The sequence below is a fragment of the Arachis ipaensis genome, chromosome B7, assembly GCF_059453495.1.
Source record: "Arachis ipaensis isolate K30076 ecotype BB chromosome B7, ASM5945349v1, whole genome shotgun sequence".
Classification (NCBI taxonomy): domain Eukaryota; kingdom Viridiplantae; phylum Streptophyta; class Magnoliopsida; order Fabales; family Fabaceae; genus Arachis; species Arachis ipaensis.
The window spans coordinates 37920911-37938435 of NC_142442.1; the positions used below are offsets into that span (position 1 = coordinate 37920911).

General features: G+C 37.4%; 2 protein-coding genes and 1 pseudogene across 2 annotated transcripts; 1 reads left to right on the plus strand and 2 right to left on the minus strand.

The window, feature by feature from the left end:
• Positions 1 to 1007: 1007 nt before the first annotated feature.
• On the minus strand, positions 1008 to 1985 carry LOC148550878 (uncharacterized; annotated as a pseudogene).
• Positions 1986 to 8436: 6451 nt separating this feature from the next.
• On the minus strand, positions 8437 to 12508 carry MCM10 (minichromosome maintenance 10). The gene is made up of 10 exons (XM_088493263.1): positions 12099 to 12508; positions 11942 to 12016; positions 11570 to 11807; positions 11120 to 11244; positions 10433 to 10466; positions 10295 to 10341; positions 10007 to 10150; positions 9178 to 9242; positions 8993 to 9065; positions 8437 to 8890 (listed from the first exon to the last, which is right to left on the minus strand). Exons 1-10 carry the CDS (start codon positions 12368 to 12370, stop codon positions 8725 to 8727), a joined length of 1239 nt encoding a protein of 412 aa, XP_088349389.1. The 5' UTR covers positions 12371 to 12508; the 3' UTR covers positions 8437 to 8724.
• A 4525-nt stretch (positions 12509 to 17033) lies between these two features.
• LOC148550879 (uncharacterized) lies at positions 17034 to 17525 on the plus strand. The gene has a single exon (XM_088494653.1). It carries the CDS (start codon positions 17034 to 17036, stop codon positions 17523 to 17525), a length of 492 nt encoding a protein of 163 aa, XP_088350779.1.

Genomic DNA, 17525 nt, shown 5'->3' on the forward strand with positions numbered 1-17525 from the left:
TACGATATCCACTCGCACTTCAACATGATGAATGTGATGATCCGTGATACTCATCACCATTCTCAACCTATGAACGCGTGCCTGACAACCACTTCCGTTCTACCTTAGATTGAGTGTGTATATCTTTGATTCCTGGTTCACGCGTTTGATTGTATCTCCTGACAACAGAGCATTCAAATTTGTGAGACCAGAGTCTTCGTGGTATAAGCTAAAATCAATTGGCAGCATTCTTGAGATCCGGAAAGTCTAAACCTTGTCTGTGGTTTTCCGAGTAGAATCTGGGATGGGATGACTGTGACGAGCTTCAAACTCGCGAGTGTTGGGCGTAGTGACAGACGCAAAAGGATCAATGGATCCTATTCTAACATAAGTGAGAACCGACAGATGATTAGCCGTGCGGTGACAGCGCATTTGGACCATTTTCACTGAGAGGCGGATGGTAGCCATTGACAACGGTGATCCACCAACATACAGCTTGCCATGGAAGGAGCCTTGCGTGCGTGAAGAAGAAGACAGTAGGAAAGCAGAGATTCAGAAGACAGAGCATCTCCAAAATCTCAACCTGTTCTCCATTACTGCATAACAAGTATTATTTATTTTATGTTATTTATTCTTCATAAACCCAATCATTTTTTTTACTAATTTCCTGACTAAGAGTTACAAAATAACCATAGCTTGCTTCAAGCCGACAATCTCCGTGGCACCGACTCTTACTCACGTAAGGTATTACTTGGACGACCCAGTGCACTTGCTGGTTAGTTGTGTGGAATTACAAAAGTGTGATTGTGATTTTGTGCACCACATACATGAATAACTAACTTAGAAACCATAACTGACAATCATAATATCTAGAGTCATACATGAATAATGAACTAAAAAGGCATGACTGGCGATCATAATATCTAGAGTCGTATATGAATAATCAACTAAAAAAAGCATAATTGATTATCAAACTACATAGTTATAATGTACACTAACGCGGTCCGCCTGCCGGATCCAAATGGTGTCTAGTCCCACATCCACGAGGACGACACACCCTCAGAGGATGGTATGGCTGAGGACAAATAGCTGGGTGGCTCGCAGTGGGTGAAGTCTGCTGGGAGTGGTGGTGGAGGAGATGCTACATGCACAGGAGGTGGCAGAGGAGGTGGTGGCCAGACAGATCCGACAAAGGTGGCTGTGGTGGTGGAGGAGCTGCTCCATGCACAGAAGGCGGCGGAGGAGGTTGTGGCAAGACGGATCCTGACAAAGGTGGCTATGGTGGTGGAGGTGGAGTCTGATAATAGGATGATGGTGTGGATCCATACTGGTGGTGGGGTGGAGGCGAAGTCTGGTAATATGATAATGGAGCTGAACCATGCTGGACTGATACACAGCTCGATGACCTTGGTATGTTGGTATCGTCTCTCTGCTGTCGATAACAACCTGCAAACTCATCCATCGCATCCTCAATCGCACCTACGATCTGGAACATGTCATCAAGGTTTATCACAACATCAGATCTAATGTCGAATTGGGCCTGGTCCCAAGCGGTGTCATCAGTCGAGTGGTGACTAGGGATGGAGGTACCCGGCATAAGCGTCCTGGCCATGTCGGCCTCATGCTCGGCAAAGAATGCGTCGAACGGAAGCTCTACATGTGGATCAGGGATGTCATCCTCCGATATACTCTCCTGCCGTGCATACTCAGCCTCCTCATCTGACAAGTGCTAGTCTCTATCACCGTCCTGAGGATCTCTGCTGTCCCGCCTGATGCGCTGATCGCGTGCCCTCCGTGCCAGTCTCCGGACATCATCTCGAGGTTGTGCCTCTTCGCCCATCGCCTCTGATCTAGGGCATCCCATGGTAACTGTAACTCATCTCTCTGACCAAGAGCCGCAGGGAGGATATTGTTTAGTAGGGCTACTACTCTGAGATTGATAAGGACCTCCTCCACTGAGAAAAATCTGACTCTACAGACTTGCTGCCACCAGGTAAGGTACTCATGTGTCGAACGAAGGTCCAGATGGCCATCGATCGTAACCAAGTGTTGTACCTGGTAATGTAACACCCTTACTATCAGAATGTCATGCTTCCGCCTACGCCACTCTGATAGCAAGATTATTACAACGACTTTCATATATTTAATAATATGGAATAAACCTTTGACTCGAAAACGTATCGCTGTTTTTGTTGGAAAAACCGGAAATACTTTTAAATTTTTACCAACATGCAAATACATATGTACACAACTTCTTATAGAAGTAACTTATACATATTATATACATACCAATCATATAACTCATATCCCTCTTACACAGTTTTAATGACAAGGGCGAGGGAAAAACTGACTTATACACAATCAAAAATAGTACAACCAAAGACTTAGCAAAAACTTCCTGGGTGAGAACATCGTCATCGCTGGTTCTCAGTAGAGGATTTTTAAGAATTGATATAAGATAATATTTTTTAAATAAAACTATTTTCAGTCGCAGTGATCGTCAGTTCATTATCCAAATCTAAAACTTATATTTTTCTTATAAAATTTCACACAAAACAACATACCATACATTTCACCAGTTACTAAGAAACCATTATAAACAAGCTTACCACCTATCCAACCAATCCCGGTGTTTGGCCCAAATCAAATCAACCCGGCTTCCGGTCCAACTCAAAACAAATCACCGCTATCATCAATCCATCACCGATACTTCAAAATAGAAATCAATCATAAGCACAAATAAATACAAGGCAAACACATTTAAAGAACAGTTACATCAAGTATCACAGTTACCAGTTAAATAGAATTCATTAGTTAGGTAAACCAAAACACTTAAGCACACCCAAACAAAGTAAACAAATGCAACATGATGCATGCCTATCCTGCTAGCCGTGAGCTCATATGTCGGTTACTTTGCCAGAATCCAACACACCCGGTAGCTAACCTGGATATCGTCTCTCTGACATGCTCCACACTCTTGGGATATAGTGTCCCCCACACTCACGGAATATAGTGTCCACTGCATTATCCAGGATAAAGTACTCCCACACTCTTAGGATATAGCGCTCGTCACGTTCTTAGGATATAGTGCCTGATACACTCTTGGGATATAGTGCTCGACACACTTTCCAGAGTAAAGTACTTCTACACTCTTGGGATATAGCGCCTGCCACGCTCTTGGGATATAGTGTCCAACACACTCATGGGATATAGTGCTCGACACACTTTACAAACAGAGAGAAAGTGATGCAACAAGAACGGAATAGAACATACTGTCACAATTCACAATCATAATCTTAGTACTCATCACGTCACTTACTTACTTCACATATCTCTTCCAACACCAAAACTAGCTCCATCAACAATCCCAACCCAAAACATAATTTATTCTTTTCTAAATAAATCAAACTTAAAACGTAATCATTTTCTTAATAACTCAAACCATATAACTCTTAAATCCAAATCTTTTTAAATAATCATTTCAAATGAAGCCTCCAATTTTTATAAAAATTTAGACAACATCTTCTCTAAAATTCGAAGTTTGCCATCCTTCAAGGATCCTATCTCAACATCCCTGAAACCCTTCTCAATCATTTTCAGTATTAAATCATTTCAAAATCAAACCATTTCTAAAACTCAAATTATTTTGATATCTCAAATCATTTCTAGTTCTTAAAATCATTTTCGATAAATCAACAAAACCAATTCTAATATTAAATCTTTTTTCAAAACTAACCAACTCCAATAGCAAATCATTTATAAAATCAAACCAATTCAAAATCAAACCGATTCCAGTAAATCACAATTTAAACTATCTTCAACATAAAAAATAAAAAATCATAATTTCTAGCCATCACAACCAATCAATAATTCAATTAGAGTCATCCTAAAAATACTAAAACTCAAATTATTTTGATATCTCAAATCATTTCTAGTTCTTAAAATCATTTTCGATAAATCAACAAAACCAATTCTAATATTAAATTTTTTTTCAAAACTGACCAACTCCAATAGCAAATCATTTATAAAATCAAACCAATTCAAAATCAAACCAATTCCAGTAAATCACAATTTAAACTATCTTCAACATAAAAAATAAAAAATCATAATTTCTAGCCACCACAACCAATCAATAATTCAATTAGAGTCATCCTAAAAATAATTAAATTTAATCCATGGAACTTACGAAAATCATAAAAATATATTTTTCGCATTAATATCGACATGTAACAATTCTTGAATAGTAAATTGAGTTTAAGAAATCACACCTACCTCAAATAGTCGAACTCATAAAACCAAACGCGTCTAAAAATCTTATTTTTCTTGTCCAGTAACAACGACAGAGAGCTTCAGCGACAACGCAGCCGTTTGTTATCACACACAGCAGTGCCACCGTCACCTCCACTCTTTCGGTCAGCCTCAAACAGCAACGGCTGCAGCTCCTGACGACTCTGGTGGCTGCAACGGCAGTGAACGAAACCACCATGCCTTCCCCTCTTCTCCATCGCATCCTTTCTCTCTATCTTGTCTGACTCTTCTCGTGGTAACTCGACAGCGACGCTCCTCACTGCTGCGGCTATGAAAAATTCAGCGGCTCCCTTCGACGACTTCTCCCGAACAAAAGTGACACCAACGTAAAGAGGAGGAAGATACGAACAATTTAATCAGATTAGATTTTTTATTGGAGTTATGAATCTCAAAAAATCAAGAGTCGAAGGTTTTCGGTCATGGTGGTTCTCGTTCTCTCTCAATCACGACTCTCTCTTTCTTTTTCTTGTGATTTTTGGTGATCAAGAGAGGATTTATGATGGTGATAATGTGTTTGATCAAAAGGGGCAAGTGTCACTAAGTGGCCATGTGTCAAGGTTATAAACTGCTGAGTCCGCGGTTCAAGTTATAAATATCTTGAACGGATAACTATGAAAGCTGAATATATTAAAACACAAGTAATAATATATATATATATATATATAGGGATAAATATGTATGAATTACTAATATAAATAACATTAGTAACATAATGATAAAAGATATACGACGAAGCATTAGCAAAATTAAGTTCACCGAAGATAACTGATATTTACTCATATCGGCGGATTTTGAACTCGATATTAATAATATTCACTAAACTTTATTTTAATAAAAGCGGGTAATAATAATAATAATAATAATAATAATAATAATAATAATAATAATAATAATAATAATAATAATATATTATTATTATTATTATTATTATTATTATTATTATTATTATTATTATTATTATTATTATTATTATTATTATTATTATTTGTCCTTTCTCGAAATATCTTGTTATAATAAAAATTATATAAATCTTCTAATTTATTTAAACTCTAGTTATCATAAAATTAATGATGTAAATATCATATTATAGAAAAATTATATAATAACCTTAAGTTATCCAAATTCAAATGATAGTAATAATGATAAAAATCAATTTAATTTTGTCTAATGAAATAATTTCTAAGAAATAGTTTAAATTAATAAAATAAATCATGATTAAATTAAATTTTAATAATCATAAAATTAATTTAGTTATTCTTAGTAAATTAATTTCTAAAAATAAGGAACTCCAATTAATAAAATAAATTATAACTTATTTATATTTTAAATTTTTCGAAAATGCTTATCGTTATAGGTAACGGCCCCTAAATAGATTGTACCGCTCACGGTGCATGTAGGGCCACCAAGTGTCATCTCCCTTCGTCGTCTTGAAAAGATAGTTGTCGACGTTCACCGGATCTGCAAGCCTGTGCTGCTGCCTCTTCACTCTGTCAACATGATGAAATTCTACAAAGTGAAAGCAGACGAGAGGGACAACAGCCCTCCATGTATAAATCTCTGCGTCACTCATAAGCTAGTTAGGCGCAATCTGACGTAGCTGGAGATCCTCGTAAGGTGTACACCGAAACTATTCACATCAGGTTAAAGTACCATAATTAGAAACGATATACCAATGCGTGAAAAAAATATAGAAACCATAAACCGTCATACCTAGTCAAATGTCAAGGCATCGATGCGATAACGCAAACTCTGGATCCTGCCATAATGATGATCTCTACTTTGCTGCTCTAGACCTTCCAACCTACGTAGAATAAAAATAGATGAACAGAATTTTATTAATTATATTCCATAACATAACACGTATTCAATGACAACTACTTGGTAAGTTAAAAATTATTTACAATATGTACGTACCTAGAAGCAAGTGGGAACCTGACGACGTTGTATCCCGTCGGGCTAAAATACGGGAACCATTGGTAGATCTACGAGACAAGAAGTGGAATACAATGAGTGGTACGTATGACAAAGCAATGCAGACCCTATGACAACTGGCTGCAACGATCGAAATCTTCCAGCAACGGCAGCCATCTCAAAGGGACAAGTGTAGCCAATTTGTCTGTTAACAGAAATCCCCTAATAAGTATCATCAAGTAGCACTGGGCATACTGACAGAATGTATCCGGGGCTGCCTCAGTAGGAATGTGTGCAACCCTGTCCCTAAACCAGGTTATCCTCACCCCGAAAACCTGCTTCCCTCCCTCAGACTGTGGTGACGGCCTAGCGCCAAGTAAATCCTCAATCCACTCCCACGTGAGGTGTCCATGCCATCGCTGAAAGTCTCTAATACAACCACTAATGGGCTCTGTAGCAGTGCGCAGACCAATGTTGTAGGCAACATCTTGGAGCGTAATGTTAGTCTCACTCCATGGATGGTGGAACGTGTGGGTTTTAGGCCTCCACCGTTTGACAAATACAAAGATCAATAAATTGTCAAACATGAAATCTCTCAACTCTACTGCATGCCAAATCCAGCCTCCCTTATATAATTAAGGCAACAAGATGGCCGATAGCGGAAGACCTAGGGTCACACGGCGTGGCAACAGTAACCGTGGTCTCTGCAATTCTCAAAATATTTACTCGTGCATATTAATCTCGTCTAAACCATTACTTGTTGCTAAACATGGCTAAAACTTATAAACCACCTAGATAAACATTTATATTAAATGCAATAGATACCTATTTATCGGACTAACATGTTAAATGAGAGTTACTTATTTTATTTATTTAACTTAACTCACAACTAGTTACCTATTTTATTTATTTAACTTAAGTAATTCCAATCAATTATACAAAGTATAAAACCATATACTAGGTATACCAACGAAACTAATATAGATCTTCTAATTTAGTCTACTCACTGTACCTACCCCATTAATTAAGTTACTAAAGACTAAACATCTAAACTTATTATTCATTAACAATAATAAAACAATGTTAAACTACTAACCTCAAAGTCTAAAGCTCCAACTACGTGTCAAGTAGCATTCAGTTTGTGATATTTACTTCGCAGACGTATTGTTAGGGGGTCATATTTCTTAAAGGAACTCAAACTCAAGCATTTAGAAAGTCACAAAAATAAAAAAAAAATGGTTGTTATGTATGACAATCTCAGATGATATGACATTATATACACATGCGAGTTTATCTCGGATGCTGAGACTACAATCACGACGATTGACGATTGTACATATCTCGGGTGTTGAGACCCCTTACACGTAATGCTCATATTTCGGATGTACAGAGTCTCAGCATCCGAGATATTCTCATTTTTGGGTTACCCCTCAATATTCGAGATGTGTCTCAGTACATTTTTGTAAATAACTCACCCTTTATTTATTTTCGTAATTTTTATATTTATTTAATTTAACTAAAAAATCCCATAACATGGCATCTAAACTAAAAATCTGCTACAATCTGTCTTTTATATATATATATATATATATATATATATATATATATATATATATATATATTGTTTTTGAATTTTTTTTATTGAAGCGAGGTCTATACCAAGAAAAAAAAGATTAATACAAACTACATGAAATAAGTAAAGCTTTTTATTGTCCTCATGTAAGAGTTTAGCTACTTTTTTTTTTTTTTTTTTTTATATTAAAATATTAGTAAAGAAAAGGAGATTTTAGCTATTCTAAAACAGGAAAATCCAACAAAAAAAAACTTTTTTACATTAACAAGGGCCGACTACCATTTTAATTCCCACTTAATTTGTAGCCCAAACTAAGATTGGGCCGTTCCTTGAATTGAGCAAAGGTTCTCTATCCTAACACTATTTGTTATATTGACATTTTTTCTGAATTATGAATTGTGTTGCCATTTAATTCAAATTCAATTTCTATTTCAAAAAATTAAAAAATTTTGAGGTATAGATATTAGACTTTCTAATTTTGATTTCTTTCACAATCTTAAAAAAATATCAAAAATTACAATATTAAAATATATCATTCATTTTACTTTCATAAAAAAAAAAAAAAAAAAAAAAAAAAAAAAAAAAACTATCCTAAATGTGTTGAATTTGGAAGCGTTAACTTTTCGAGGAAATCCACATCCCGAACCCGAAGGTAAAAACTCTACGGCATTATCAAGTTCAAAATTGAACCTAATAAATTTCCGAACTAAATATGTTAAGATGCTGCATTGGATTGTTTGCCCCATGGCCCTAATATAAGTGTGAATGATCTAATCATTCTTCCTATGTGACTGATGTCGCCGAGTGAAACAAACTTGAATTTCTTGTGAGAGAATTTAGCGTACATAACTTAAGACAGAAACCTTCTAAACGCCAATGACGTCAGCCGCTAGGAAGCCTTCATTCACATTTATGCAGTCAGCAGAAAAACCAACTGTAGCAACGGTTGAGTTTCATATATCCTCATCAGAACTAACAAAATCCAATTCAATAATCTTTCCAGTACTCTTCACTGTTTTATCAACGACAATTTGTTCGTCAGTTCTTGTTCTTTTAGCATTCAAATGTTGGTTTCTTATGACTGGAGAAGATCCCATCACATTCACACCAGATGATTTCCTGAAAGCAATCAATAAAAACCGTGTTAATGTCTTTAACAGGGAAAAATATGTACATGCATAAGATGCAACAAGTGCGAGAGCAACGTTATTCGCCACGCACCTCTTGTCCGTGCCATTGCTTTGTTCATTTGGAGCCTTTGGACCTTTGTTCATCAATTTTGGGCCTGACTTTGCTGCAAATAAGAAAATAAAGAGCTGCAAATAAGAAAATAAAAAGCTGCTAAAGAACACAATAGAATAAGTACATAAATTATTGGCATTAAAGCTTCAAGATAATCAAATCACCTGTGACCTCAGCAAGAAATCTAATCCCCTGAGAGTGTGTCTTAGTTGTTACTTTTCCTGCGTTGCTGATATAGAGATTAAAGTATTAGTACTTGGCACCAAAAGAAGAAAAAAGTTTAAAAAGATTAAAAAAACAAACAAGTAAAATTACAATTAAATCCTTGAAAATTTTGGCTTTGGACTAATTAGTACCTGAAGAACAAAAATATTAATTTGGTCTTCTACGGTAGAAAACGATACACACGTTATGTCCTTCTATCAATTCATCACATAAAATTTAATGATAGTACTTATATGTATCGTTAACTACCCTAATGTGTCTATTTATAAAAGATCGTCACATAAATAACAAATTTCGGAGTGAAACTTCACCTGTTTTGATAAAATTTATGATCAATAGAGAGCGGTTAATAAAGATTATATAGAAACTTAAAAGATAATGAATGTTTCACGGCCCAAAACTATATCGTTTCCATGCTGTTTCACGGTCCAAAACTATATCGTTTCCATGCTGTCACGGTCCAAAACTATATCGTTTCCATGCTTATATGGTAGCAATGGGACACACACCATTGTAGACAACGAAATATATAGACAACTTCGTTTCGTTCTGCACTATCTATTGACAGAAGGACATACATATCCACCGCTTGCTATTGTGAAAGACCTAATTAGTACTTTTTTTCTTTCAAGAGATAATTAGTCCGAAATCAAAATCCATGAGCATAAAATTGTCACTTTACTCAATATAATTAAAAAATCTTAAGATTATTATCCAATATAGCTCAGCAGGAACCAAGACCATGGTAACAATGAATCAATGACACACCTCAATGCCTTTCTGAGTCCATCCACTGACAACAATTTCAGTGGCTGAGACTTTTTCAAGCTTGCTTTTCCAGCAAGAGGATCAACTAAGTAAATTCCTTCTGACTTGAGATAATCCCTAGACCTAAATGCTGTGTGTAAGTTTCTGAAAGCAAAACATAAAAGAAGAAAAGTTTATATCACATCTGAGATGAATTTAGACAAATCAGTCAAACAAGCTCATCAATCAGCACAAACTAAATGCAAAAGTCAGAAGTTCAAACTAAACTAGAAAGAGCAAAAGACTCACCCTCCCTTGAGTTCAGTTCTCGTTGTAGAATATTTCCCCGATGCTTTCTACAAGAAATTTTTGCGTAGGTGAATTGAAATCCTTTTAAGAATAAATGTCAACAATAGGAGCGGTGGGGGATGAATAAATGCCACTTACTGATTTATGATATTTACAATATGCTCCAGAACGCCTGAAATAACACAGATGGACAATTATTAAGTCAAACAATATGCTCCAGAACGCCTGAAATAACACAGATGGACAATTATCATACTGCAAGGAGAATGAGAAGAAGCATATTTTACAATTAAACAGTTTCATACCCTAAGGACATTAAGCCTATTATACTATATATAGTGTTATTTCATATTCCCTTGAGAAATTGACTAAAAAGCAAGTTATCTACTGAATGAGTGAAGTATGAGTAGTGAGTGAAGTTTATAGTACAATATTCCGGGGGAAGTTATCTACTGAATGAGTTGTATCCCAAAAGAAACAGCTTAAAATCCATTTATACAGGACAAGCACCGAGCACATGGATCCAGGTTACAATTAATTGCTCATAGTTTTCTAACAATTCAATATATGGTTATTAAACCGTTGACAGATATTGCAAAAGGTAAAACATTCATATTTGAGACCGAAACAAGCAGTGCCAGATCGTAATTTCAAATAAGCATATTCAGTAAAGGGAGCACTTTTAACAGTGGGTTTAACGCCATGTTTGCATTAATGAGAACTTAAGCATACTGGATAAGGTCTAGATAGACTAAATAAATTATTAATGCAATTTCACTGGACAATCATATCCATATAATTTTAGATTCTTATTTGTTTCCGTACTTATTTATGACAAGGGTACAAGCCATGCCATCTGCTCTTTTGCCTTTACAAACTCCATAGTCAGCAGAGGTGCCCATCTTCAAAATTTGACCAGAGGAATATATACTCAGCGAAAAACCATTACCCTACAAAAACATTTAAAAAAAGTTGCACAACCTTAAGCAAACCGTGCCGAAAATAAGAGAAGAATAAAAGTACTGCTTTTTTTTGAAAAAAATATAAAAAAAAAAATAAACGGAACACCCATTTAGCCCGCGGGTTAGCACATTTAACCCGTAATTTTTTTTTTGGTTAATCGGGTTCAACCCGTTTAGCCCAAAATTTAAATGAGCTTAATTTTAGAGACAAAGTCTGCCCATTTAAATGGATAAACGGGCTAGCCTGATGGGTTTAGCTCATTTTGACGCCCTAGAATAAAGCAAGTGATAGCGAGAGTAGGAGATCGGAAACCTTGGGATCTTTGCGGACAGCAGAATTGAACAGCGCAAAGACGGTTCCTGCTTGCTCCTGGGAGTTCCTCTGGTAAGCATCACCAAAGAGGAATAAGGAAACAGTATTCTCATCAAGACAGCCGACTTTCCAAATGCAATAAGTCTTCCCTGTTGAACTCGTCCTCGGAGGCCCCTTCTCAGTCAACACTCCAACGGTCACCCAACTTCCGGAAAAAGTATCCCCAATCAACAAATTCCTTCAGTAAACAACAATTCAGCAAAATTGTTAGATTGATATGAAATTACCTATAACAAACAATTACATTAACAAAGTTATCAATTGTGTAACATTTACTTAAATTGACAAACGCTAAGTGAAGAAGAATATTACTTGATCACAGATAAGCGAACAAAACGAATGTCTGAGAAGGATTCTCTAATCTCGTTAGAGGTCAGCAATTGATTCCTGAAGAAAGGACAAAAACAAATAATCATTATAATTTATAGTCGAGTTATATGGCTCAAACAAGTGAAAGGCGGAGGCAAACCTTATTCGGAGACCTGAAAACTTCTCAACCTCGGCGTCGATGGTGAGAAGAGGCTTGCTTTTGGGTTTAGGGCTAGGCTCAGGGTTAGGGTTAGGTTCATATTGAAGGCAATCCTGAACAGAGTCTCGGAACACTGACATATCAGGCTTTTCTCCATCATGGCGGTCATCGTCAGAGAGGTAACCGGCGAATCCAGGTGAAGCGGGAGGGGTTTCGAGAACCTTCTCCTGATCCTGCAGGGAAAGCAGCAGGTCCACCTCCTCAGAAGACATTGTAGGTATTTACTTGCACTTGCAGTCGCGATTGCTTTACCTTCCGTTCATTTTACTCATCTCATCAGCTGTGTGGAGGGACGGAGAAAAATTGGAGGGAATCCAAATATTCCATTTTCTATTTTCTTTTTGGGTCTTGAAATATTCCATTTTCCATTGTCAGTCTATATAATTGGACCGAAGGCCCACCAATTTGGTCTTTTCCTGACTTATTCAAGCCCAAATGTATCTCATTCCGGAGCTAACCCAAATTGAGTCTAACCCATCCGCCTCTTAGACCAACCTGTGTTATCATCCCTAAGGGTGTTTATGGATAAGATCATATCCACATATCTGCAGTAAATATCCGCATTTGATCCAAAAATTGCGGATACAATCTGATCTGCAGATTGATCAAATCGGATAGGATTCCATCCACACCTTTATATATATATATATATATATATATATATATATATATATATATATATATATATATATATATATATATATATATATATATATATATATTTGATATTATATTTACTTATTTATATGTTTTAGTTAGTAGTTATTATTTATATATTGTATTATTTTATTTTTGTTATCTAGGAAAAGTTTGATTAAAAATATTTTAGGAATAAATAGGTTTAAAAGTGTGAAATAAACATTTTTATTGAATTTTTTACATAAAAATATAATTAAAAAGAGAAGGTTCAATTATGCTGATATACCTGATATCCGATCTACAAATGTGCGGATCGGAGTAGATCGGATCCGACAAAAAAATCACTCTTACTCATACCCTGACCCAAAAATATAAAGTCAAGCCCGATAAGAATAAAAGCCTACCCAAAAAGGTGGCCTCATCTACTTACCCGACCTCATAGAGGTCCGGCACGACAAGGATGGTTAAGCCCTACTTATTTGAATAAGCAACTATCCCCTAAAATATCTCCTACTATCTCTCTACTTTATTTGGAAGAGAGTTTTCAACAAATTCTCAAGATAAAGGGAACGGTCATCTGTTATCAAAGGTGAAACTACTCTAAAGGTGGTTATCTTTTTACTATAAATACACTGACAGAACCTCATGTACATTCAGAACCCAATCCACTAAAAACCTGCTTAAAATCCTTGCTAACTTAAGCATCGGAGTCTCTTGCATGTACCACCTCTACATCTTCACGAAGAACTCGGACGGCGGCACCTCGACACCAGCATAAGTCGGACACTGCCTAAGAAGGAATCTGGACCTCACATTCGGGCCCAAATCACCGTTTCAAGTAACTATCAAAACATTAGCGCCGTTGTCGAGAACCTGAAAGTCTACACCTACATATAGCGGACAGGCGGTATGAAGACGGTCATACAACATCTGAGTCAGAACCAAAGCCCCATAATGACGACCTGACGTTGGCACTACCTCTATCCTAGGAGAGAACAAATGCCCCATGGAGAGGGAACGTCGGGAAATCATCACCCGCGACGGATTCACTCGAAGATCCACCCACCTGAAGGCGAAGAATCTCTGCATCCGGCGGAGATATTAGGGTTGGTTCACGGCAATCGCAGTCGATTGGAACAACTCGAGCTGGAGGCTAAATGACATCGAGAAGCATAGAGAGTATTACGTAAAGAAGTATGACAACGGAAAGAGTTAGAGGAAAAGCTCTTATAGTCAGAAGCCGACCTTAGAAGACGGAGCAATCGGGCAGATCGGGAGGAAATCCCTCTCAGAGGGAAAGATCCGTTTGTTGATGAAATCATGCGAGCTAGGGTTCTCAAAATTTTCAAGACCCCCCCCTCCCCAGGCGTATGGATCTCTATGATGGAATGACCGACCCGAGGCATCACCTCAGTAATTTTTAAAGTCGAATGTATCTACCTGATTCTTCTGATGTAACTCATTGCAAACCTTTCCGACAACTATGACTAAAGCAGCAATGAAATGGTTTGACAACTTACCACCCAAGTCGGTAACTTGCATTGATGACCTGGCAAAGAAGTTCCTTACCTGATTCTCAATTCAGAAAGACAAAGTCAAGCATGCTCCAAGGTTGTTAGAGGTCAAACAAGAAGTCGGAGAGACACTCCAAGATTATATGGAGAGATTTACCAAAACTTGCTTGGAAATATAAAAATTACCTTCTGAAGCGGTAATAATGGGATTGGTTAATAGCCTTAAAGAAGGGAAGTTCTCCCAATCCATATCCAAGCGACACCCGACTTGCTTGTATGAAGTACAAGAGTGGATAGAAAAATACATCAACATGGAAAAATTTTTCTGACTCAGAGAGCCTTCCCAAGGCCAAACCTGTCCTACCAAGCTTGGGACAAGGAGAAGGAAGCTAAGAAAAAAGGAAGAGTACATCTCAGAAAAGTCTCGAAGATACTATAACTATGCCCTTCTCTGAGTTTTTCTTCTAGATGTTTACAAGGAGATATGTCACACTGAAAAATTTCCACCTCCTCGGCCCATCAAACACAAAAAGGCTAGAAGTCAAACAAAATATTGCAAGCACCACAAGCTGTACGGGCATTCTACCAATGACTATTATAATTTAAAGAATGTCATAGAAAAGTTGGCCAGGAAAGGTCGGCTAGAAAAGATACCTAGCCAAGAGGTCGGAAGATCAAAGAAAGCCAAAAAGAGATGATGATGACGGAGGACGGTGAGATCGGCCCCTACAAACTCCTATAAGACACATACATATGATAAATTGAAGAGGAATCTCAAAATCCTCACGTAAAAGGCATCTTAAAGAAGTATACCAAGTCAGGAAAGATAATAGAATTTTCGATTTACCGACCATCTCGTTCACCAAAGATAATGCACAAAGCGTGACACTTGGCCACGACGACCCAATAGTGATAATGATCCTTGCCAATACAAATCTCCATAAAACTTTGGTGGACCAAGGGATTTCGGCAGACATACTGTTTAAGCCCGCTTTTGACAAGTTTGGACTAGAAGAAAAGGATCTGAAGGCGTACCCAGACAACCTTTTCAGGTTAGGGACACGCCAACTGACCTCTTGGATTCATCTCGTTATACACCATATTTGGTAAAGACACGAGGTCAAGAATGTTAAGCATTAACTACATCGTGGTCGATGTCATGTCTACTTACAATGCCTTAATAGGTCGGGCCACTTTAAACCGACTAGCGGTAGTTGTCTCTACACCCTACCTATGTATGAAATTTCCAACTATGGAAGGAATTGCTACCATAAAAGGAGATCAAAAGTTGGAAAAAAAAGTGTTACAATAAAAGTCTCAATTTAAAAGGCAACACAGGTGGAAAAGAAGTCAACACTATTGAGCTCAGCGGTGTCTGAACTCGAAAAGAACTACGTCCCCAACCTGAAGCGAAGATAGAAAAGGTACAAATTGGGGATTATGCTAAAAAGACAACGAATATAAGGGCTAACTTAGAGGAAGGTCTAAAGGCACAACTCGTTGATCTCTTACAAAGGAATTCCGACCTCTTCACCTGAAAAGTCTCCGATATGCCTGGTATAGACCCTGACCTCATGTCTCACAAGCTTGTCGTCTATTTGGTCTCTCGACCTGTTCAGCAAAAGCGGTGAAAGCTCAATCCTAAAAGGACACATGTCATGGAAGAATAGGTGCAAGACTTATTGGAAGCCGGATTCATAAGAGATGGAAAGTATCCTTTGTAGCTGGCTAACGTAGTTCTAGTAAAAAAGTAGAATGAAAAATGGAGGATGTGTGTTGATTAACAAACCTCAACAAATCTTGCCCCCAAGGATCCATACCCTCTTCCCAACATCGATGCCTTGGTTGACTCAACTTCAAGATATAGGTATCTGTCCTTTATGGACGCATACTCGAGATATAATCAAATTCTGATGTATAAACTGGACCAAGAAAAGACTTCTTTCATCACTCCCAAGGCTAACTATTGTTATGTAGTAATGCCTTTCAGATTAAAGAACGCTAGAACCATATACCAACGACTAATGAATAAGGTATTTTTTTTCTCACCTAGGAAAACTCATAGAAATGTATATGAACGACATGCTTGTCAAGACCAAGGACGACCTTAATCTTTTGTTCGACCTCTCTGAGGTATTCTCCAACATAAGGAAGCATGAGATCAGATTGAACCCTTCAAAATGCACCTTCGCAGTGGAAGCTGGAAAATTTTTAGGTTTCATGTTCACCCAAAGACGCATAGAGGTCAATTCGGACAAATGCACAATAATATTGAAGATGAAAAGCCCACCTTTCTCAAAGAAGTCCAACAATTAAATGGAAGATTGACAGCATTGTCTAGGTTCTTGGCAGGATCAACATTAAAGTCTTTACCTTTGTACTCGATACTCAAAAAAGGGGATCAATTAAAATGGACCCAAGAATGCGAGCAAGCCTTTCAGAATTTTAAAGCGTTTCTGGGTCAACCCCCGATACTTACCCGACCTATTGCAGGAGAAAATCTCATCTTCTACTTGGCAGTGACAAACCGAGCTATAGTCTTAGCCCTGGTCTGAGAAGATGAGAACGGACAGTAACCTATTTATTCGTGAGCAAAGCCCTATAAGGGGAAGAACTAAACTATTAAAAGATAGAAAAGTTCGTGTATGCTCTTATCCTCATTTCCAGAAGGCTCTGACTTTACTTTCAGGCTCACACCATAAAAATCCGAACTAATCAACCCATGAAGCACACTCTACAAAAGCCAGACATTGCAGGAAGGATGCTACAATGGGCTATAGAACTGTCCGAGTTTGATTTGAGATATGAAACTTGGACAGAAATCAAGTCCCAGTATCTGGCCAACTTTGTGGCTGAATACACTGAAGGCCAGGGAAGTCCGACGACTTGGAACCTATATATAGATGGATCATCCAACAAAGCTGGAAGCAGAGCAGGAGTCATCTTGGAAATTGAGCAAGGGATTCGGATAGAACTATCACTAAGGTTCGAGTTTTCTACTTCTAATAATCAAGCAGAATATGAAACCTTGTTTATTGACTTGAAGTTGGCTAAAGAAGTTGGGGCAGAAAGGTTGATAGCATTTAGTGACTTTCAAGTGATAACTTCCCAAGTTTACGGCACTTATCAAGCCAAAGATCCCAGCATGAAGAAGTACTTAAAAGAAGCACGAGAACAACTAGCACAGTTCTCAAAAGAGAGGTCCGACATATAG